Raw genomic sequence first — 24,560 nt, forward strand, 5'->3', positions numbered from 1 at the left:
ATATTTCTGAAATGACAAACTTCTTAAATGCATTCACACTATAGAAATGAATTAATTAAAGAGGAGGCACTTCAGCATCCACTGCCACAGTACACAGTACAACAGCCCTAGTGCGCTCACCGCTCACCACACACCAGCTATAGGTGGAGAGAGGAGAGAGAGTGATGGAGCCTGTGGAAGGGGATTATTTGGAGGCCATGATTGGCAATAGCCAATTTAGGGAATTTGGCCAGGAGACCGTAGTTACACCCCTACTTTTTATGAGGTTTAACGTCTCATCTGAAGGTCGGTGCTCTTGACAGTATTGTGTCCGCATCACTATACTGGGGCGTTAGGGGCCTCACAGACCACAAAGTGAGCACCCCTTGCTGGCCTCACTAACACCTCTTCCAGCCGCAACCTGGCTTTCTCAGAAGGTCTTCCATCCAGGTACTAACCAGACTCAGCACTGCTTAGCTTCAGTGGTCAACCAGTCTTGGGCTACTGCTGACAAAATTAATAATAGTTATTATCATCTTCTCTAAACTTGCACGCCAAAATGTGTCACAAAATACAATAGAACTATCCATGGTGCTGAACATACAAACTAACATTAGGTTATTTTAAATTTAACATTAATATAATATTTTAGATTTGGATGCCTTAATGTGAGTCAAAATCAGTCATGATGGATGGAAATGTTTTAATATGACCATAGTTTTTCTTTTCTTTTCTTTTGATATTTCTTTTTTCTCTCTTTTTTTAACGAGCTCTCTTGTCTCCCTCTGGTGGATCTTTTAAGTTCAAACCAAATAAGCAACGCAATTTCACTTAGAGCTTGATCAATAAAATGTGTCAAATCATCAAAGTTTATTATGCACAACAATTCAGCATGCAGCATATTTGCTGATGCAGTGAAATATGCCTATTCAAGATGCAATAAATAAAGATTAAAAAAATTAAATAAAAACAAGACGGGCTATTTGCACTTAATGTAAGGGGACACTCCGAGCTAGATGTTTATGTTTAACAATGTAATACAATATTTTATTAGGCTATATTTTAGAGTACATCATTTCTATTTTTTTTTTTTCTCAATTTCTCGTGCAGGCTGTTTGGACGTATAATTTTGAATTTGGACTTTTGGCTGAAACCTTAGTTTACTGTGGTATTGTCCAAGTAAAAAAAAAAAATTAATTAATCGTAAAATATGAAATTGTGATTTGTGATCTCATTTCCAGCCGATACACTGATAAGATCAAAAGTTTGGAGTGTCAGAGGCCCATAATATAGGCAATACCCTGCAAGCAGAACAGTTCACTGCACACGACGCAGAGCTCGGTATAAAATAACAGATGTAAATCATATAGAGACATTTCAAGATGCATTAGTCCTTGTTTCCCTGCGCGTGCGTGAACGCTGTAATGAAGTGTGCTCGCGCTCGAGTCCCTCCGCCCAGAGCGTGATGGAGAGACGGAGAGAAACCTGTAACACGTCACCGTCCGAATCACAGCAAACCGGGAAAAAATCTGGGAGCATCTCATCAAGTAAGTCAAAACTCGACGTGTACCCAAAGTGCTTAATTGTATCATTTACAAAACATACCAAAACATTTCAGTCGTTGTAATTTGTATTATTTGTTATTAATCATACGTTATGAAATTAACAAGCTCAAATGTGAAGTGCATGTCTAAACATTTTTTGAATACATTTTTGTAAACTTTACTTTTGTCGTCAAAATATTAAATGTTTTATTACCGACAGGATTCTCAGCAATTTGATATATAGGCTGCCTAACATATTCTGAATGATTCAGTGATCTATTCCCTCAATCAATGATACAAAGACTTGCAAATTCATTTTAGCAATTTCTATATATACATATATATGTGTGTGTGTGTGTGTAATTTAATGTTATGTCACTTTCCTCATTTGTACAAATTTCACTAATTTCATTTAAAAAGACTAGAATGTGCAACAAAGTTTTCCAAAATACAATTTAGCTGTAATTATGTTTAGCTACGACTCAAAGATTCTAATAAGAGCAATTTACTCACAATCTAATGTGATTTTTATGCATCTTTCCTTTTTTTTCTATTTTTAAATTACAATTTTCTAATTTTGTTGCATCAACAGACTTTATGTATGTATGTACAGTATGTTCAGTAGGCTAGATTAAAATAGGTGAACCACATCTATTCGGTCTAATTTTCATTGTGGAAGCATTGAATCCATGTGCTTGATACCTATAAGTCACTGTAAATTACAGTTTAAAAGTTTTTCTGTTGTGAGCAAAGTTTTTAAAGTTTTAGTTTGCAAGACGTTAAAGCCGGCAAGTCAAAAGTGAATCTTCAATGTTAATAAGAGCAATTTACTCGCAAACACTTTATTGTGATGATTCCATTTGTGTGCGCTTGACATTTAATCACAACACAGTAAATCCCAGTAAGTGGACCAGTGTCCAGATGGCAGGTGTTTTCAAGGAGAACAAACACCACTGCATTCTCATTTACTAGTGTTTCATGTGGATTCTACATCCTCAATATTTATGCTGGGTTGTTTCAACCCATGTTTGGGTCAAATATCGTCAAACCCAACCGTTGGGTTTAAATATGTCATTTGAAAATTTAAACCAACCGTTGAGTTTGTCTATCTTTCACCCAAACATGGTTTGAAACAAACCAGCATTTTTTTAGAGTGTTGATCATTGGGCAGAAAATGATAATACCATAGTAATTAGACTGAATTAGACATCTGTTGTGGTTAGGTGTCATCAGGGGAATGGTTTTGAAAGATTTCAGATCCTCCGTCTCCTTATTCACCAAACTCCATCCAAACATTAGAATCTGTACCTGTGCAGAGACAGCAGGCTGTTGACTCGAGCATTACGTTTGTATGCATGTGCTGGAGCACTATTGACCAGTCTGTTAATGTTTCACACGCACATTCCCACTGTGACAGGATGAGAGCCGTTCGGTTGCCAGGCAGCGCGTGGGGTGGACACATCCAGTAGTGTGAAGGAGAGCTTGTGTCTGCTCTTAAAATGTTTCATGGTTGTTGAAGCAAATAATCCAATGTAAATTTGCTGTCACTGCCTCTGATATGTTGTGTAGATTTGGTTTAGAAAGTTTATAATCAGTCTCTATTTACCACAACTCATTACATCTACATTATTTAAAATAGTCTAACACTGGTGGTTTTGCTGTAAACAGAGTTATTTTATCGTTTTTGTTATTTTTTAAATAAATAAATAGACTTTTGATCGAATTAGATTAAATGATAATCCTATCAAATGATTAGATGATTTTACATTTCTGTTTTCATTTAGAAAATGTAGTAATTTTGTTGTTTTTGTCATTTTTATTAGCTTACAGTTTTTGTTACAAAGTTAATGTAATTTCTGTAATAAGTAAATAGGGAACAGGACTGTAAAATAAAGTGCTACGCTGTTATGATTACCAAAGTCAACATTTTAATTAAATGGAGCGTATTAATAATCGTGTTTAATATTCTTAAGGGATCTTGTTGCTGACATCCACTTAAGAAGCATAATTAACTAAGCTGATAACGTTCTCTTGAGGAAAATGCCAGGATTGAAAAACCGAACCACATGGGCACCACTTTCGCTGAAGACATCCCACATCACTTCCTGTGCCAACGGATGCTCTCTGGGCATTACAGCTCATCTGACATATGTGAATACTGACCCTGAACCTGTGGAGGGTAAGAGATCATGCACATATACACTCAAAAAAAACTTGTACCTTCACTGGGGCAGGGCCATTAAAGAAACAAATTTGTACCTTTTTGTACCCAAGTTCATGGCACCTCAAGGGAACATTAAGGCACCTTTTAGGGGTTTATAAGGTACAAGGTTGTCCTTTTAAAGGTACAGCCCCAGTGAAATGTTTTTACATCCCTTGATGTAGAATTGTAGTTGGCATTGACAGTGTCCTGCAGAACAATTCAGACACACTGAATATGTAAAAGGTAAGTAAACAAAGACTTAAAACAATGTCCTGGTCACCTGCTCAGGTGTGTTTGTGTATCCTCTGGGGGAGAAGGAGGTCGTGGTGAGTTTTGAGGCAGTGGTGTCTGGCAGGCTGGTCAGTGTGGAGCTCCAGAGCCGAGCGGACTGCTGTTTGGACTGTTGCCCAGGATCAGCGCTGCACACACAGTGTGGTCACAGCAAAGACTGGGGATGCTGTGGAGGAACCGGTCTGGAGATGCAGTGCTCCAATGGTGAGCGTTTTAAAGCTAGTTGACTCCAAGTACGATAACTATAAATATAACTATCAACAACTACATCAGCGTTCACACCGACTGACGATAATGTTTTATTTATTGTAACATGCCTTCTGCTGCTTTAAATATTTGAGCTTTTTAACGCCCCCGGTAGATTCTGATAGGCTGTCAGTGTTTTTATCCTTCATCATCTGGAAAAAATCATTCTGATTCTGAAAAAAAGATTCCAATGATATAGTGTCATTACTGTTATAACTGTGGTGTGGAGTTACTGTAGAATTATAACAATAATAAAACTTTATCAAGGTGTAATGAAGTCTTTAACCCACACATTGTTGTTTACATTCACTGCAAGCTGTTAACATGAAATTCTTATTTAATCTTGACTTAATCTTTAATTATTATTTTATTATTATTATATCGGAGCATTGTTTTACGATAAAATAATTGCAATAATAATCATCTCTCTAGGATTTTCAGGTGAGGAAGAAATTTGGACTTGCATGTTGTTCTTTTAAAACACTGATTCCAGATAAAGAAAAAACAGTATTTTCTTTCGATTGTCACACTACACACAACATATTAAAATATACACACACAAGCACACACTACAGAAGTGTGTTTGGTGTTTTCATAAATCTTTGTTCTCTCTTATACTGCTTTGTACTTGTACAGTCTGAAGTGTGAGGGCAGCATTCATTATTGCTTAGAGCTCTGTTGGCTCTGTGCCTGCACTTGGATGGTCCTTAGATACAAATTTCAATTTGGGGCTTTCTGTACAAAAAAAAAATGCAATATTGAACATTATTATTTTGTGTTTTGAAACATTTTAGATTAAATCCTGACATGCCAACAGCATTATTTTTCAGGTCTTTGAGCGATTGTTGCACTTATTTTTTCATTTCAGGTCATCTGTTGCTGGATGAGGATCTGGAGAGGAGCACTTTTATTGTGAGCACAGGACTGATTGGACCGCTAGAAATTGTGTCTGTTGTCATCAGTACCACCCTTGAACTTCCTACACTTGAAAATGGTGCAATCCGCCTGGTCTATCCCTCAGTGCTCACACCTATAGTCAGAACACGAATTCAATCAGGAAAAAGTGAAAATGGGGGGAAATCAGAGGAGAACAGGTAGAGTTAACTTCTTTAATTCTTCTCTATTGTTACTACTATTAATAATTGCAGTGGTCCTAAAAGGTATATCCACATTTAAAGGGTTAGTTAGTTAACCTAAATATGAAAACTGTCATTAATTACTCACCCTCATGTTGTTCCAAATCTGTAAGACTTTCGTTCATCTTTGAAACATAAATGAAGATCTTATTAATGAAATCTGAGAGATCTTAGTCCCCTCATTGACAGTCTACGCAACTACCACTTTATCATCAAAAAGTTCACATTGAAACCGTAAAACTAATCCATATGAATTGAGCAGTTTAGTCCAAATTTTCTGAAGAGATACAATCACTTTATATTATGAAAATATTTAATTTAGGCTTTTATTCACATGAGAGGGTACGTTAATGGGTTAGTTCACCCAAAAATACTCTCTTCTTTTAGCTAAACACAATCAGAGTTAAATTAAAAAAAATATCCTGGCTCTTCTGGGCATTAATGAAAGTGAATGGTACCTTAATTTTTTAAGCCCAAAAAAGCACATTCATCCATTATAAAAGTAATCCATACAGCTCTAATAAGCGAAGCAATGCATTTTTGTGAGAAAAATATCCATAATTATAACTTTATAAACTGTAGGCTAATCACTAGCGTCAATATATAGCTTATATAGTCCATTTCCATGACATTTTAAGGACACTGTATATTCACATTCATAAAACATACCCTTATTCAAAAGTTTGGGGTCACTAAAAATGTTTTTGAAAGAAGCTGCATTCATTTGATTAAAATACAATGCAAACAAAGATATTGTGGAAATTATTATCACAATCTAAAATAACTGTTTTCTATTTTTATGTATTTTAAATGTAGTTTAATGTAGTTTTAATCCTGTGATGGCAAAGCTGAAATTTCAGCATCATTACTCCAGTCTCCAGTCCCTTCAGAAATCATTCAAATATGGTGATCTTGTACTCAATAAACATGTTTTATTATTATTCTATTATTATCAATGCATTGTAAGGGTATAAAACACCTTTACTTTTTGCTTATTGATTTACATCACCTGAATAACAAAATTGTGAGTTTGACCTCCCAAGAATCCTATTTAACGTCTCTCCTTCAGCCCGACTACGTGCTTTGGCAATGTGTCTGGAAAGCAGGAGAGGATGCTGGGAGTCGGGCAGCAGTGCACACATGCTCTGCTCACCAGCTCTGCCACCAACCTCTCGCCTTATCAGCTCAGCTTCCAGCTGCTGGTTCGAGGAGCCTGTCTGCTAGCCGGTAACATTTATATCTTTCCGTCCAATCTACAAAACATAAGTCACTACAGCAAGAGCTTAAATGTAAAAGTTCTACAATTATGATATCTGGAGGAGGAGACAAAAAGTGGGCTTGTCTCTCACCTGAAGGACAATAGCCCCCTTTTAAGAGCATTGTACATTCATGCAGGTCCAGTTTGTGTTCTGAAATAATCCAGTTAGCGTAAAACTTGGCATGCCCATCAGTGATTATGATAGACATCAGTGAGCCTGCCAGAAGGAGCCAAAGTGTGTGTGTGTGTGAGGGTGTGTGCAGAGCAAGAGAGTGTTTGGCTCGGGCTCCAGGCCACTAAACAGAGGAGAGAGATTGAGGCAGGGTGATACAGAGTCCTAAATCACAGTAGTGACACTGTTCTGCTCCAGAGGAAAGTGGCCACTCTGTTTCAGCCGTCTTGACTTTAATGGACATTGAGCTGGACACTCCAAAGAATTTTTTTTTTAAAACTGAACCATGGTAATATACATTTTTTATTATATAAATATATTATATATAATACAAACAATATAAATTTACCATGTTAATAGCTATAATATTTGAATATTTGTTTGTACAAGTATCAGATTATTATAATTTTTTAGATATGTACCTTGTAATATAGTTTTAATTTTACATTTACCTTAGAAATATCATGAAATATACTGTATATACAGTATACTGTATATCATTTCAAAAGTTTGGGGTCAATAAGATTTGTTTATGTTTCTAAAAGAAGTCTCTAATGCTCACCAAGGCTGCAATTATTTGATCAATTATATAGTAAAACAGCAATATTGTGAAATGTTGTGAAAATATTAAAATAACCGTTTCCTATTTTTATATATTTTCAATGTAATTTGTTCCTGTGATGCAAAGCTGAATTTTCAGCATCACTACTCCAGTCTTCAGTGTCACATGATACTTCAGAAATCATTCAAATATTATGATTTGGTTGAGAAAACATTTATTAGTAGTATTATTATTATTTTACCAATGCTGAGAACCGCTGTGCTGCTTAATATTTTAGTGGATACCATGATTTATTTATTTTTTCAGGATACTCTGATGAATGGAAAGTTCAAATGAAACAAAATTTATTTGAAATCATTTGTAACATTATTTTGCTAAAGTATTCTTTTTTTCTCTTCAAACAGTTACTTTAAATCTTTTGACAATCTAAAAGACGTAAATTACATTTGTACGTATTATAAATAAAAGGCACCGGTTGTCCTGAATGTCAGCTTGCTTATTTCGCTCAAGATAAGGATTTATTACGTCCAAATGTCATGCAACATAGAAACGATGCTTCTAACCACAGGTCGAGAGCTGTCGTTCAAACCACACAACTATGCGATGAAGTTTGCGAATGTTCGTCGATGGTTTCGGGAAACACAGACTCGTTGAACTATGCTGATAACGACGGAACTTGCGGCCATAGTTGGCTAATGATGCTTTCGGGAAACGCACAACAGTTGTGGATATTTCATGTGTTCTAGCTCAAGCACACCTGGTGCAACTAATGAAGCCCTTGATTAGTTGTATCAGGTGTGATTGAGACTACTCCTGTTTTGCAGATTTGTGTTGTTGTGAGGGATTTTATTTAGGGGACTGAATAATTTTGAGACTGCAGAAGTCATTAAAAGTTGCATTTTCAGTTGAATTTTGGGAAAACACTTGACATTTGTTGTGCTATATTTCGATTTGTTCATTGCAAACAGCTGAATGACTGTAAATGTTGCCAACCAGATTTGCAAAGGGGGTTGAATGATTTTGATTACAACTGTGGATATCAAGATTTATATCAAATGTCTGACTGAAATGTAATTCAAGAGATTCAGGATCAATTTTATTATATAGCTTTAGTTCCCTGAGGCTTAGATGTCAAAGATTCCCACCAATAATATTCTTTAACAGCAGCAACTAATCAAATCAGTGCTGAAATGTCATGTGAACAGGCTCTGTAACCTCTTTTTATGCCGTCTCTGCATTTGCAGGTCTGGAAAGCCCCACCCATGCCCTGCGTGCAGATGCTGACCCCAGTGCACAGTCTGCCTATGCAACCTACATCACACTGGCCGAGGAGCATCCATGTGACCGACATCTGGAAATAATACTTCACCTTAGCGGTGAGAGCTAAGCCTAAAATGTTAAAATCTTAAACTTAAAGGTCATTAAGGTAACACCTCCACAGTTATTTTCAAGTTAAGCATGTCATATAGCCAGTATTTGCTTGAATGCAGACAGACATAATCTCCAAAACTATTTAGATTGCTTTTCAGTAACATATTGATATTTCAAAGCAGGAACAAATTCTGATTTCATCATACATTTAGCTTCTCCAGCTTAAATTATGCTACAAAATGTATTTATTTTTTTACAGCTAATGAAAATGTACATTTTATAGCAAAAAATACAGCTGATGACTAGTAAGACAAGGGTAATGCTTCCTTTTACAGTACAGTACTTACAATATACTTACAGTGTACTTACCTAGAAAGTACTGGCTAATATAAGGTAAGTACATGGAACAGGGGTAGTTTTAGGGGTAGGTTCAGGGTTAGTACTAGTTATTACCCAGTAATTGTAGTTACTAAAATAAGTACATAGTATTTACATGGGTAACTGGACTGTAAAAGGAAGTGTTACCACAATAGATTTTTAACTTTCTTCAGTTGCCAAATTGAGCATTGCAATTTCTCCCTTACATTTTTTTCTATGAGTGAAAAATGGTCAGCTAAATACTGTAAATCAGAAACTTGTTTATACAGTTTTGTGCCAAATCTTACCCTTCTTGGACCCCAAAGCATGACTGACTTTTTTGAGTAAACGATTCAGTGGCTGATGAGAAGTCATACAATATCGCTTTTAATACTATACCATTTAAAAGTTTGGGGAAGTTCACCGAGGCTACATTTATTTGATAAAAATACAGTAAAAAATAATGTTGTAAAATTTATCACAAGAATTTATTTCTGTGATGCTGTTTTTTTTTTTACATTGAAGTCTTTTGAAATATAAATAGTCAATCTAAAGTTTGAATTTGCAGTTTGCAATTTAGCAGAAGGCTGACAAGAAAAACTTTTTGATCAGCTACAGTTGAACAAAATACGACCATGACCACAATTCCATCCATGTAATTACCTGCAAGTCACTTCCCACTGTTGCCTGCAGAGCCTCACAGCCCATTGGTCATCCTAGAGAGGGGCCGGCTCACATTTAATGAATATGAGCAGCAGATCCGTGCTCGTCGTGATTTCATTCGCTGTGCCCGAAAGGAGGCAGAGTCTGAGAAGAGGGTATGATTACTGGTGTTAAACACTTGCATTGCTGACTTCATCGTGATTGTATTTAAGAACAGTATAATATATTTGTTCCTACATGTGTGTATGTGCCTCCCCCAGCTGGAATTCGTGCGGAGACGCTATCATAAGGATCTGCTCTTGAACCCGGTCCTGATGCTTAACTTCTCCCCAGATCTGCTGTCAGAACCAACAGAACTGCAGCAGGCCAGCAGGGAACTCATCTTCCTCATTGAAAACAGCAGCACAATGACACAGCACAACATCAACAAGATCAAGGTTCTTGCGACCTTCTGTATGAGCAGCTGCGTGTGAACAGTCCAGTAACATGCGCTTTTTTTTTTCTTAATTGATTCAGTACATACTTTTTTCTCAAAATGTTGTCATTGTTATAAAGCATAGATCATTGGTTCTTAAAATATTTGCTCTCACCAGGAGAAGCTCGAAAAAGCTAATTAAGCTTATTAAATATGGCCCTGAAAGGATTCCACTCTGAATATGCAGTATTATGCAAGTTGAAAATAACTATAAATGTTCCTTGCGCTTTCATATTTTTGACAGGAGGCGATGTTAGTTGCCATCAAGAGTCTGCCGAGCCGCACCATGCTGAACATCGCTGGCATTTGCTCTCCTGTCAGGCCTCTTTTCAGCTCCAGCAAGCCCTACACAGATGTGAGTCAAGTCACCTTTACTTTTATAGCACTATATACACTACAGATTGTTTCAAATCAGCTTCACAGTAATAAACAACCAATCAATGATGCAAACTTCACCAAATATAGGACAAATTCTAATTCTGCTGTAAAGCAGCTATACAAATACAATAGTTACATTACTCAACTCAAGACATTTCAGTGTTGGTTCAGAGCAGTTCAATAACTCTAATGGCGGGTTCAGAGTCAGACTACACGATATCACCCCGATTTTGGCGAGATCCGTTTGACGTATGGTGTGGTGGAGATTTTGTAAACAACAATGGCCACCAGGATGCTAAAATTGCTTAGAGTTATATATCATATAGTGTCATAGTGGACGACAACCGACAATGCGGCTTTTCATGAAGTTCCGACAGAAAAACTAGCATGTTAAAAAAAATTCCCGCTCGTCCACGACGGGTTTCATCACATTTGTGATGTTGACCAATATGAGTCAGTTCAATGTTGATTCAATTCAGTTCAATGACAGTGTTGCAAAATTAATTACTTATAAAATGGTCGATTCAGCTATAAAGCAGCTCTACAGAGGAGTGTAGTGTCATCTTCCAGCTCAATTCATTCTTCTAATAGTGCCAATATAGTTAAATCGATAATGCAGTATCAGAGAAACAATATCATTGGAATCACTTTCAGAATGATTTTATCCAGCTGATGAACGATAAAAACATTGACGGCCAATCAGAATCCATCCTGCTGTAACTAGCTTATGCATTTAAAGCAGCAGACAAAGACGCACTTTGAATAAAGAGAATAATATCATCCGCTGGTGTGAATGCTAATATAGTTATCTATAGATATCTTTAAAGTTATCATTATTTGTGTGAACGGGCCTTTACTGAATATTAAGGGGTCAGATTTACTAAACAGGCAATTTATCATGAGACTGCAATCCCATTAAGGGGACAATGGGAGTGGAAAGTTGTCATCCTAGCTGTATTAGCCAAACAAATCATAGTGTTTATTTCAAGAGAAACTCAGATGGAGGCTACATAGGGTTTCTGGATGTGTGTGAAATGGTTGATGTTTACCTGTGAGGGACCTGGGGCCAATTGATAACCATCTCTGTCCAGGTCGCTACTTCTGGTTTCCATGACGCTGCAATATCAGGTTCAAGCAGGTCCAGGGTCTGGCAGGACAAAGTGCTTTAAAACAGCGAGAGCCATATGGCACTGTCATACATTTATACAGCACGCAATGATAAAAAACAAACTTGTTTGCTCCATTATGCACCACTGCTCCACATCTACATCAAGAGAGGCTACTCTAGAGGATGTCAACTTAAGCCCTATGAACCATATTTACTTTTTTAACATTATTATTTTACTAAGGCTGTGTGGTGGGTAGACGTTGTTGATTAACTCTTTTATGATAAGGCTATGTTTAACCTGGAACATTTCTTTAAAACGTCACTGTTTAATGCTAAAGGGAATTCTGCCATTCTCTGCCTCTCTCGTTTCTCAGAGTACAGTGACTCGGGCATTGGAGTACATCCAGAAGATGCGCACAGACCAAGGTGGTGCTAACCTGTGGGCGACACTGTCCTGGGTTTATCAGCAGCCCGTCCACCGCAGCTGCCCACGACAGCTCTTCATCATCACGGACGGAGCCTTCAGCAATGTAGGCCGTGTGTTAGAACTGGTCAGGAGGAACGCATGTAACGTCAGGTAAAACTAATGTTGGTTTAAATTGGCATCGAAAACACTATGCCAGGTAACGCATATACTGTACTGTAAAATAATACCAATATGTATCTAAACAGAAACACTTTGCTTCAGCAAAAAAAAATATTACTGGTAAAATCTGAAAAGCCAGATCAAACTCATGATCCGTATCAGATAATCCCCTCACATGCTATTGTTTGGGGCTTAACTGTCTATATTTTGTCAAATAATTCATATATTATTTTGTTGACCCTTGAACAACATTCTTGCCCGAAAATGTATCCCTAAACCTACTCATAACTTAACCCTAGAATCGATGGTTATAACACTGATGTAGAAGCACCTAGCCTTGGTTGTAAGCCTAAACTTGACATACAGTCTTTTGGATTTTCTTCTCAAAACTAACCATTTTAGATTTGGCTCCCTAAGACTAACTATACTTGTAGGCTATAACTTAGACGCTAGCGCGTCTATATACATTTGACATTAGCTATGTTCACACATCAGCGAGTCTCCAGTCGACTACAGCGTCCAGAGTTGATAAATCTAACTTGTTCTCTTGCTGTGCAGCTTAAATGACAGACAGACTTGAGTAATTGTCTTTTAAATGCTCTCTATTACGGCCGGGAGTTCGCGAGCAGTTCTCTGAAAGTCTCCCAAAAACAAGCAATAAGCATGGCCGGAGTATCTCAGACAAATCCCATTGAGAATCCCACCAATAAACACAGATACAACAGTTTTTGTATAATAGGAAGGTATGGGAAAATGACATCATACATTACATAATTCACCTACAATTTGATTGGTTCTTCATTACTTCATAATCACAAGGTTTCAAACCTAGACTGTCTAGTTTTTCCCAAATTCCAATTCCAATTTCCCAAACTATGTTATTTATACACACACACACACATACACACTCAACATCACAGGTTTTCCATTGGTTTCGTATACATTCTGTTAAAAAGTTTAGATGTTAAATAAGGTTAGATGTTAGAAACATGGTTAGTTTAATATACAGTGTAAAATTTCCACGACAACAGTAAACTGTAAACATGTCCCTCAAATCATATTGGTTGACTGGGATGTTGTTCCAGGATCAACAAAGAACATATTGTATCAAAGAACATATTGTACTTGGTGAAAATCACGTTCACCCTATATATAGTCAGTATAAAAGGGATACAGAAAATACCTTTTAAAATTTTAATATTGCCCTTTTAACACTACACTGTAAAAGAAAATTGTGGATTTACAATTACAACAGATTACAAGCATTATTATTATATTAATTCAATTTAACAAATTAGAATTGAGTAATAATTAATCAAAATAATTATTTTAAGTTAAGTTAACCATTTAAAGTGAGTAAAACATACATTTAAGTCACCATTATGGTGATCGGTGTTTGTTTTAGGTTTGTTTTTAAATTACGGTTTTCTCCTTCAGTGATTCTGCCTGTTAACATTAGGTGTCTTCAGTGTTGGCAATATAAAAAAAATAAAGAGTTCTTAATTAATCTTTGATGTCTGTCTGTTATTCAGATATTTTTGTTTTGGTGTAAACATTGCTCATTTTAAAAAAAAATAAAATATCAGCATCCACACATAAAAGCAAAACACCTTTTACTACAGCAAAAGATGCTCAACACATTTCACACTGGCAAACACTTTTGTCACCGGCTAAACACTTCAATTTTATCCAGGGCATTACCATGGAAACACCCCATGCCTCAACAATGTATCCAAGTCAAAAACACTTTGTACTCGATTTTTAAACAATTTTTTCTGGTGTCTTTTCTGTATATATATATATATACACTGACTCCAGTATCTGTTATGATTTCACCTTAAAATGAATATCCCACATGACATTGTAAAGCTGAAGCTGAGAGAAATCGTTAAATTGTACCGTGGTTCACATTATACAGCACAAATAGTTTCCCCTCTCATAAATCACTGACTAATGTTTAGAGAGAAATGCTCTTCAACAAACACAGACACACACGCTCAGATATAGATTTCACCGTACTGGAACACAGACTCATTATTGATACTCAGTCAAGACATTTAAAAGCCTTCGACCCAGGCGGAGCAGACCTGAATTCAAAACAGCTTGTGTTGTGTGTGTGTCGTCTGGATTCTGTTTCCACACAGACATTTAATTAGCGAAATGGTCCAGATTATTGTCAGGGGAATACTAAACATATTCTATTTGCTCTCACACTCAATCCCTCATAGCAGACTGGCAATCCATTGCAGACAAACATATATGTCTTGAGTCATGAGAAATCGAATCATATACATACGTACATATATTCCTTTACTACTAAAGCTGCCAGTTTGCTGCAGGCACAAACCATGCAAAAGCAGTGTCCGAATTCACTCACTCGTTTTCATTCACTCAAGTGGATTATATTAGTGGAATAATGAATGAGGGTATAGCTGGGCGATTTCAAACACAGCACATGACTAAATGCATTAAGTTGCTCCCATGTGATTGGCTGATTAGGATATTTGTGTTAGTGAGCAGTTGAACGGGTTTACCTGATAAAGTGGTTGGTGACTGAACTATAATTTTTTTGTAAATACATGGATTTGACAATGAGCTATGAGGTATTGAGAGTGAGAGAAGGTGTACATTATATAAATAGTTAATGTATATTTACCTACCTATGTTATAACTTATGTTTGGTGTCATAGGTGTTTCGGCCTAGGTCTTGGTCCCCAGGCCTGTCGAAGGCTACTGCAGGGCATTGCCAAGGTGACGGGAGGCAGTATGGAGTTTCTCAGTGAGGAAGAGAGGCTTCAGCCAAAGGTGCGAGAGTACACAGCGCCCCCTACAGGGAGCAGAGACAGAACCGCTATTATCAACTCTGCTTTTATGACATGCTGAGGACAGTATGATTTAAAATGTGCTTTTATGGCAGTTTAAAAAAAAGATTTGTTATTGTTTGTTATTATACAAGTACAATATCTTATATTGTCAGGCATATGATCAGTTGAGGACAAAAAAAAAATAGAAACCCGTTTTCTCCCATTCTATAAGACTATATAATAATTATTATTATTCACAATACTATTTAAATAATCCATCCGTATATGACTATTGCAATAACACTAATAATACTATATATACAATTATATTTATTATTATTCAAAAAAATAAAAATTAAACAAATCAATAAATATATTCAATATATCAGTATATTGCCTTTGCAATAATATTATTGTACTATAAAAAACATATTTAGCAGTAGCAATAACAAATTATATTTTATTTTACAGAACAACAGTAACATTTCAATACTATTATTTATGTCTTAATTTTGGTTACAAAAAAAAAACTTACTGGTAGCTGAAAATTTTAATCTATTCAAAATATTTAATAAACTAATATTGTGTAGATGTGTAGAATTTTGTGAATGACGCGCATCTAAAATACAAAAACATACTATGAGAAGTGATGGCATTACTAGGTAAAACTTTGGTACCATGCTACTGAAATTCTTGTGCCATGGTATTTACATTGAACTCCAATTGAAAAATATCATGGAACATCAATATACCATGAAAGTACAGCGTTACCATGTCCAAAAACATGGTAGTACCTTGAAACTTTCTGTGGACATCAGCATAGCTGCTGTTGTGTAGTTACTAATGTCACAATTATTCTCTACAGTTGATTAAATGTCTAAAGAAAGCTCTGGAACCTGTGTTGACGGATGTACGGATTGACTGGTATGTGCCGGACAATGTCGAGGCGCTTCTCTCACCAAATGAAATCCCTCCGCTCTATCCTGGCAACTGCCTGATTGGCTACTGCACTCTCTACGACGTATCTGGATTCAGGGCCCAGAAATGTGAGGTGAGAGACTGTACATTTCCACACTTAGTTTTTCTTATGTTCAACATATGTCAAAAGAAGAAATGTCAATATAAACTAATAAAGACTTAGTGTGTGCACAATTTCTCATAAGCAGGTGAAGCCTCGTTCATACGGAAGCCGCCCACGTGGTTCAGAGGGGTCTGTTTTCGAGCTCTCACCCTCCACTTCCGAGCTCCTTCAGCCTCTGGTTCCCCCGGAGGAGCGCGAGAGAGATGCTGTAAAAGAAAGCGGGGGGGAGGGAGACTTTGAAGAAGCACTGCGGGAAATTTCTCGAGAAATCTCGTCGGAATTCTCCTGCGCACATGCCACCGATATTGCTGTCAGCCCGGGTAAGACGATGGGATCTGTTTAAGAATTAAGTGCATTGCATTGTGGGATTGCACATAATGTGCTCAGGCTGTAGGCATTACATTGGTTCTCAACCTTTTTGACTTCAGGCCCCCACTTTATCCACAACAATATCTGAAGGCCCCCCCTCACTTAGAATTTCTACCTGAGAAAATATTTTAGAACTTGGCATTAAAAGTATATTCATTATAAAAAATAACCCAATAATAATAAATGTCTTGATTTTTTTAATGGGTTTAGCTCAATGTAATGCTTGTTTTGTCTTATTTTAACTCCTCTTAAGCCTGGTTGAGAACCACTGACATAGTAGTAATAGAGCACAGTGTACATAATCAAAGTCCTTTTAAGACAAGTCAATTCATTCGGCGGCCATCTTTGAAACACCTCTCAGGCGTGCAAGTGCAGCCACCATCTTTTTGAATGGGGAAAAATCTAATTCTCCAAAACTGTTCGCCAAGCTTACGATTCAATTTCATATTTAAAATAACCAATCAAATCTGACAACAACTGTCTTATAAATTTTGTTTCCAAACGCTCGAATCATGACAGAAAACGGCATTTTGGCAGGATCAAGCTAATGAGCGTCTGGCGGCAGCTGCAGTGATGCGATGACTTTACAAATCGGCGATTGGCTCTTATTTAGAAGGTGGGAGTTATTCCGCCATATTGAGCATTGCACCTTTCCCCATTCAAAACAATACGAGTGACGCATCTTGTGTAATTCTATAGCCTTTGACATAATGCATGCTCAAAGGGATAGTCCACCCAAAAATACACATTTATGCAGTTTTTTCTCTCTATGAAACACACTAAAAGATATTTTGAATAGTGTTGTTAACCAAACAGTTTTGGTTCCCATTGATTTTCATTGTATTGTATGTCCATACAATGGAGGTCAATAGGAACCGAAACTGTTTGGTTACTAACATTCTTCAAATTATCTTCTTTTGTGTAACCACAGAAGGAAGAAAGTCACACAGGTTTTGAACACTATGCGTGTAAGTGAACTATAACTGCATGGATAATTTTTAGGTGGACTGTCCCCTTAAAAAAGCGGTAGCAGCCATTCCAAACATACCTTGCGTGTGCGTTATCTACAGGTGGTGACACTGACTACAGCACCAGCGATGTGCTCTGGCGTATTCAACAGGCTTCGTATGTTCAAGATCAGTACGTGTTGACACACTGTTCTCTGAGCAGCGAGAGGGCCTTCTCGTCTGTTTCTCCCCAAACAGAGAGCTCTATGCTGGGCATGGGTTCTCTGCCACATGGCTTGGAGAGAATGGAGCCAACACAGGGTCGAGGCCTTTCCCGCTGGGAGTCTCCGTGGATTCAGAATGCCACCTCTTCAGGCGGCGCAGATTCTGCATCAGGGAAGGTAACATCAGCATTATGATTTGTATTTAAGAATTCACTTGACATTGAGTAGAGAGAGTTTAACGTCATGTGCAATACCACTAATCTAAACAAGACAAGACAGCCTTAAAGGGATACTCCACTTTTGGGGGAAATAGGCTCATTTTACAACTCCTTCAGAGTTGAAGTTTCACCGTTTTCGAATCCCTTCAGACGATTTTCTGATATTTAGAAGAATATCAGTAACCAGACAGTTTCTGGTCTCATTGACTTCCATATCATATTTCCTACTATGGAAGTCAATGAGACCAGAAACTGTCTGGTTAATGATATTCTTCTAAATATCAGAAAATCGTCTGAAGGGATTCGAAAACGGTGAAACTCAACTGTTTAACTCTGGGGGAGTTGTAAAATGAGCCTATTTCCCCCAAAATTGGAGTATCCCTTTAAAGGAACAGTTCACTTTAAATTTAAAATGAAAATTCTGTCATCATTTTTACATACCCTCAAGTTGTTTAAAACCTGTATTAATTTATTCTGCTGAACACAAAGGAAGATATTTTGAACAATGTCAGTAACCAGACAGTTGATATACCCCATCAACTGTATGAAAAAAATTCTATGGAAGTCAATGGGGTACATCAACTTGATTTGGTTGCCGACATTCTTCAAAATATCTTCCTTTGTGTTCAGCAGAAGAAATTCATACAGGTTTTAAACAACTTGAAGGTTTCAGAATTTTCATTATAAAGTGAACAGTACTTTTAACATCAAGTAGAAATTTAAAAAAAATCAAAAGTATAATCCTAACTGTGTTTCTGTAGGCTGGCAAGCTCTTAGACCGTGATGAGTCTCGTCTCAGGCAGAGGGCGCTAGCTCGCTCCGCTCTGGCTGGCCGAAGTTTCTCATCTCCGCAGGGTGACCTGGACATGCACCGCCTGAGGAGGGCACTAGAGAAGATCTCATTTGAGCAGGCCTTGGGGGGACGACTTGAGGAGAGTGACACAGACACCCAAAGCACTTCACGAGGAGGTTTATCCCACCCCAGTCTGACTGACTCCAGTGAGGGAAAACAGTCTGCAGTCATTAACATAAATACATAGATGCATATCAGACATTGTCCAAATATTAATTAATCTGTTTCTTTTCCCCTATCCCTGTCTATCCAGATGGCCTCATGTTCCCTGCTTCCCCACTAGACTGGGACACCTTCACTGATCCTGAATGCCTGTTTTCAGCCGCTCCTCCAGGTGAGTTCCAGGCTTCAGGGGCCCAGTGTCGCTCAGTGATCCACGGCAAGCTGGGAGGACGGGCCGTATCCTGGGAGGTCCATGTGGATCTGTCCCTTTTGTGGGACACTGAGAACTCAGCAACCCTGCCACCCAGCACTGGGGCCTGGGATGAGATCATCCACCAGCTGACCGCACGATCCGTCATCACAGACTTTGAAAACATGGCGGAGAAAGAAACCGATATTGAAGCTGAAAGAGGTCTGATAGGAATAAAAAAACAAAGTGTTTAGGGTTTAAATCAAAATATGGACTGTTCCATCAACATTTTCTCATGTTTGAATGTGTTTTCTGGTACGGGTGTGCACGTAGGTCCTTCCAAGCGGTACAGAATGAAAGCGATCCAGACCAGCAAAAGCTGTGGAATTGTCTGCATGTACACAAGCTTCACCACTACAGACACCAATGCAAGAAATCAAGCTCAGGGCACAGATGCACGACACACAGGTACACACAAACAGCACATGTACACCACACACAATCTCACATAAAGACTGTGACACAAAACTGATACATATTTTATTGATGGATGAAATGAAATTCCCCTGTGTGTGTGTGTGTGTGTGTGTGTGTGTCAGGTGTGCGGTTTGTTACTAGACTCAGTTCTCATTCCGGTAGCAGAAGACAAAAGTTGTGCTCGGTGGGATTTGGACGCCACCCCTCCAGCAGAGGCAGCGAAGAGACAGAAAATACACACACCTCAACAGGTATCTCATCAATTATATATGTACTGTACAACAACATTAATATATATAAGTAACATGCCACAAACCAAAGTTTGTGTTCAGAAATTAACACTGATTCAGCAAGGACACATAGTGGAAAAGATTTCCATTTCAAATTAATTTGAAAAGAATCCTGAAGACTAGAGGAATGATGCTGGAAATTCAGCTTTGCCAGCCCAGCACAGGAATAAATTCCCTTTTAAAATTCATATAGAAAACAATTATTTCAATATTACTATGGGTTGTTGTTTTTTTTTTTTTTTGGAGCTTACGATTTCAGCTAACTCTTGCCATTTTTGCACGCAATATGCAATAAACAGTCCATAAACAGACCCAAGGCTCAACAAGCACTTCCATAAACACCAATGCAGATACCCGAAAAAGGAAAATAATCTGAAATACCAAGACCAAAAACCACAAGGCTATAAAAAACAATGTCTTTCCGTTCTGTGCAGTGCAACTCTGAATTTCTATTCTGTTTTCTTGGACCCAGACAGAGACGACACACCCGCATCTCCTTGTAGCATGACATCCTGGGATAGCAGTGAGTATACAGTATGAGAAGTAAGGATGCACTAAGGTGCGGTCACATTAGTGAAACTTTGGTGAAATTTCTTTCAGGCACAGGAGGGAGCGTCAGTCCATCAGCGGTTTCGTCTCGCTCTCAGCGCTCTGTGGAGAGCTTCTTCGGCTCCAAGTCTGCATAAGTATCACAAATTGTAATGATTTATACTGTACTTTATTATGCTATCACACTGAATTTCATTATATTCTCTCCAGGTTCAATCTGGGAAGACTAAAGGGCAATAATGGAAAACAAGCTCCTCTCAAACCTCACTGTTTCTCTGCAGAGACCGACAGACACATAGAGAGAGACAAGCCTGACTACTTGCCATTGGTTGGTGTAATTGTATACTGTGTGCTGGGCAGATTACTCACAAATTGTAAACCACTAAGGATTACAAATTACATTATGAACATTTTAGTTAGTAACAGAATCTGTTAGATTACTGTTTTCAGTAATCTAATCAGACTACTTTCTGATTACATTTGACCTGACTCGTTTATAACAGATTTGAATGGGATTATTGTGTACCACTTCGATTAATAGTAATTAAATCATATCAAATTAAATCAAATATTAAATCATATTTTGAATAATTAAATGTACAATTAAACACATCAAAATAAATCACATGAATAGTAAATATATTCATATTTTATTTGTTTACCTGCATGGCAGTGGGACCAAAAACCAAGATCAGTGAAATGCAAACATGCAAATGTGTTGTTAACTTATTTGAATGTTAACTTTAAGTGACCAAGTAAATATTTTAGGTCTAAGGGGTTTGGCTGACAAAAAAGTTTGAGAATACCTGCATTATATAAACAAACATTTATGAAGATAACAAGTGATGAATTACATGTCCAAAGTCTGGCAGGTTTTAAATATTTTTGTCCAGACTTCCAGAATCAATTAGTGAAGGTCACAGGATATGATGACGGTGTAGTATTTTATAGCCGTACAGTACATTGGCATCGTTTAACAGATTAAAGGAGTAGTTCATGTTTAAAAAAAAAATGCTGATAATTTACTCACCCCCATGTTATCCAAGATGTCCATGTCTTCTTTCTTTCTTCAGTCGAAAAGAAATGAAGGTTTTTGATGAAAACATTCCAGGATTTTTCTATATTGTGAATATAGTCAAAGCTAAACAGTATGACATAACAGGATTTTTTAGAAAATAAATGTAATAATTAGGCAGAGTCAGTAAATTAACAATTTACTGCCATTATGTGAATATATAATCATGTAATCATAAAAAGTAACTGTAATCTGATTATGCACATTTTAAAACGTAATATAATCTAATTACAAGTACATATTTGAATTATGTTTGTAATCCAGATTGCATGTAATCAGTTACTACCCAGCACTGCAAACTGATTTACAGAACTACTCAATGTAAAGCCAGTGTCACCCACTTCACTTCTCGTGTCCCCACAGGTACGCCTTCAGTTGGCGTCAGGTGCGTTTCTGCTGTCCGAATCGTACTCCGAGTGCATCCAGATCCCTCTGGACCGCCTAAAAAGAGCGTCCCCATACCTGAGCCACCGCAGCAGTCTGAGCCCTCCTTTCCATTGTACCTCACCACCCGCCGCCACTTCAGCGAGACACATGCAAGAGCCATGGCCCAACCCTTTGGAGGAGGGTTCTCCAAAATTGATGGGTGGAGTCCCACAGGTTGATAGTGGGCGGGGCTCTGAGGCTGACACGTGTGAAGGTCCTCCGTTGGATCCTGCAGATCCTCACGGAGAGAAACTGGAGCAGATGGATGTAGAAAGCTCCAGTTGGGCCACTGCGGTAGCTCTGGCCTGGCTGGAGCACCGCTGCGCTGGGTTCTTTGTGGAGTGGGAATTGGTGGCTGCCAAGGCAGATTTCTGGCTGAAGTGTCAATCGCTGCCAGAGGGCGTTGACATGGTAGGGTTGAGGGCAGCGGCCAGGCAGCTTTTTCTGCTGTTGCGTCACTGGGACGAAAATATTAAACTGAACGTGCTCTGCTATAACCCCAATAACATGTGAGGAGCTGACCTCAAAGATGAAGTTCTTGGGTCTTTAGTTGAATTTAAACCTGTTGGCTTGACTCCCAATTCAACTTTATAGCAGAATAGAATTTATCTAAGATGTCCTTTAAAGAGGAACGGAGATAAAGCTGAATTGTGGTTTCTCTCACGACCAGACTGCAATACTGTACAAGCTTTGCCTTAATCAATGGGCGTCAGTATAATTATGCAGTAGAATGTAGTTCAATGTTATCAACTGCAGGTCTGACAGCACTTTATGCTAGCAATAGCAAATTGACTAGTTTTGGATGCTTTATAAAACAAATCGCCAACATAAACAGGAAGCACTCTTTAATTTACACTACCATTTAGAAGCCAGTAAGATTTTTTTTTTTAAATGTAATACTTTTAATCAGCAAGGATGCATCAAATTGATCAAAAGTGACTGTAAAGATATTTACAATTGTACAAAATGTTTCAATTTCAAATCAATGCTGTTCTTTTGCTTTCAATCCATCAATCCTGAAAAATGCATCCGTTTACAAACAAATATGAAGCAGCAAAAATATTTTCAGTACTGATAACTGTTTCTTGAGCACCAATTCAGCATGTAATAATGCAGAAAATTCAGCTTTACTAATCACCAGAATATATTACATATATATATATATATATATATATATATATATATATATATATATAAGAAGTTATTTCAATTTCTAATATTTCACAATATTACTGTATTTTTGATCAAATAAATGCAGTCTAGGTGAACATAAGGCTTTCTACCCAAATTTTTTTTTTAAAATCTTAACTACCCCAAATTTTGAACGGTTGTGTACAGCTGCTTGAATCTGATAATAATAATAATAATAATCATTAAAAAAAAATAAAAAAATTCAAATCAAGTTTTAGACTAAACTGTACAATTTCACTCAGTTGATTCTCTCAGTCCAGTTTTGCAAATTATTGTTAAATTCCATTTTCTTAGGATCATTTGTTTGCTTATTTTGCCTCATTTGTTAAGTATTTTGGATGAAGGCATTTCATTTGTTCCATCAAAGTTAGTTTTCTGGTAACACCACATAAACAATGTGCAAACCATGGGGCTATATATTTTCATGTGCAAAAAAGGGATGATAACTATAGTAGTATATCAGAGATATAATGAACGTTATGAAATTGTTACTTTTTATTTTGCATCACTTACAAATCTATACAATAAAATGCTCTGAATGATACCAAATGATGCTTCATCAGGTTAAGATATAAGTATAATTTCAAACAGTAAGGGCTGTATTCGTTCACTGTACCTTCAACCTGGTTTTGGCCCAGACTTTTATACCCGTCTGTCATTAAACTTGGAAATGGAATAATATCACGGACTACAAGGTCTGTCAAACGATAAATCGCATCCAAAATAAAAGTTTGTGTTTACATGTGTGTGCACTGTGTATAATTATTTTATATATATAAACACACACACATGCTTGTATATATTTAAGAAAAAAAAGATTATTTATATATAAAATATTTATATTTATATATAATATAAATTATATATAAATATATATACAGAATATACATGAAAATATTTCTTAAATATATACATGCATGTGTGTGTATTTATATATATAAAATAATTATACACAGTGCACACACATATATTATGTAAACACAAACTTTTATTTTGGATGCGATTTGCAATTAATCGTTTGACAGCCCTACGGACTACAGTTGCATTGTGATTAGCGAAACCAATTTGGATTAAGCAAATGTATTTCATGCAAAGAATAAAAAATAAACTAATAAAAATAAATAAAAACAACTGCAAACAGATGCTAATAAGAACACTCATTCACTCTATATCACAGAAAAATGTAAATCACACCCAAAATGTTAAGCATTTCAGCACTCCTTCTAACTGTTCACTCCAGAAAAGAAAGAAAAAAACAAACAAACCACAAAATAATGAAAAAGGCTCAAGACGATACTGGAGGTTTATGGTTGACTTAAACTAAAAAGAAATGGAAAAGCAGATCTATGCTGTTCCTTTGTGCCCTATACATGTA

The 24,560-nt window shown here is 37.0% G+C and overlaps 1 protein-coding gene across 2 annotated transcripts; it reads left to right on the top strand.

The window, feature by feature from the left end:
• The first annotated feature begins 1,455 nt into the window (after positions 1–1,455).
• On the top strand, positions 1,456–23,734 carry vwa5b2 (von Willebrand factor A domain containing 5B2). 2 transcript variants are annotated; one of them, XM_039694792.2, is made up of 22 exons: positions 1,456–1,526; positions 3,560–3,702; positions 4,015–4,221; positions 5,132–5,357; positions 6,469–6,626; positions 8,636–8,767; positions 9,813–9,937; positions 10,043–10,219; positions 10,502–10,612; positions 12,118–12,320; positions 15,020–15,134; positions 15,999–16,184; positions 16,300–16,534; positions 17,654–17,931; positions 18,734–18,971; positions 19,079–19,399; positions 19,511–19,645; positions 19,777–19,905; positions 20,417–20,467; positions 20,545–20,620; positions 20,704–20,821; positions 21,932–23,734. In XM_039694792.2, exons 2-22 carry the CDS (start codon positions 3,564–3,566, stop codon positions 22,505–22,507), a joined length of 3,936 nt encoding a protein of 1,311 aa, XP_039550726.2. In that variant the 5' UTR covers positions 1,456–1,526; positions 3,560–3,563; the 3' UTR covers positions 22,508–23,734. The 2 variants fall into 2 exon arrangements, with proteins under 2 accessions (XP_039550726.2, XP_088987207.1); XM_089131081.1 differs by lacking the exon at positions 1,456–1,526 and having other exon boundaries at positions 3,392–3,702; positions 16,297–16,534.
• The last annotated feature ends 826 nt before the right edge of the window (positions 23,735–24,560 follow it).

The sequence above is a fragment of the Pimephales promelas genome, chromosome 5, assembly GCF_988280905.1.
Source record: "Pimephales promelas chromosome 5, fPimPro1.hap1.1, whole genome shotgun sequence".
Taxonomy (NCBI): domain Eukaryota; kingdom Metazoa; phylum Chordata; class Actinopteri; order Cypriniformes; family Leuciscidae; genus Pimephales; species Pimephales promelas.

Coding starts and splice junctions, on each gene's coding strand:
- vwa5b2 (XM_089131081.1), top strand. CDS start 3,564: ATGCCAGGATTGAAAAACCGAACCACATGGGCACCACTTTCGCTGAAG. Junction 15,135..15,998: donor AAGAGAGGCTTCAGCCAAAG/GTGCGAGAGTAC, acceptor TATTCTCTACAG/TTGATTAAATGTCTAAAGAA. Junction 20,468..20,544: donor CATGACATCCTGGGATAGCA/GTGAGTATACAG, acceptor AATTTCTTTCAG/GCACAGGAGGGAGCGTCAGT.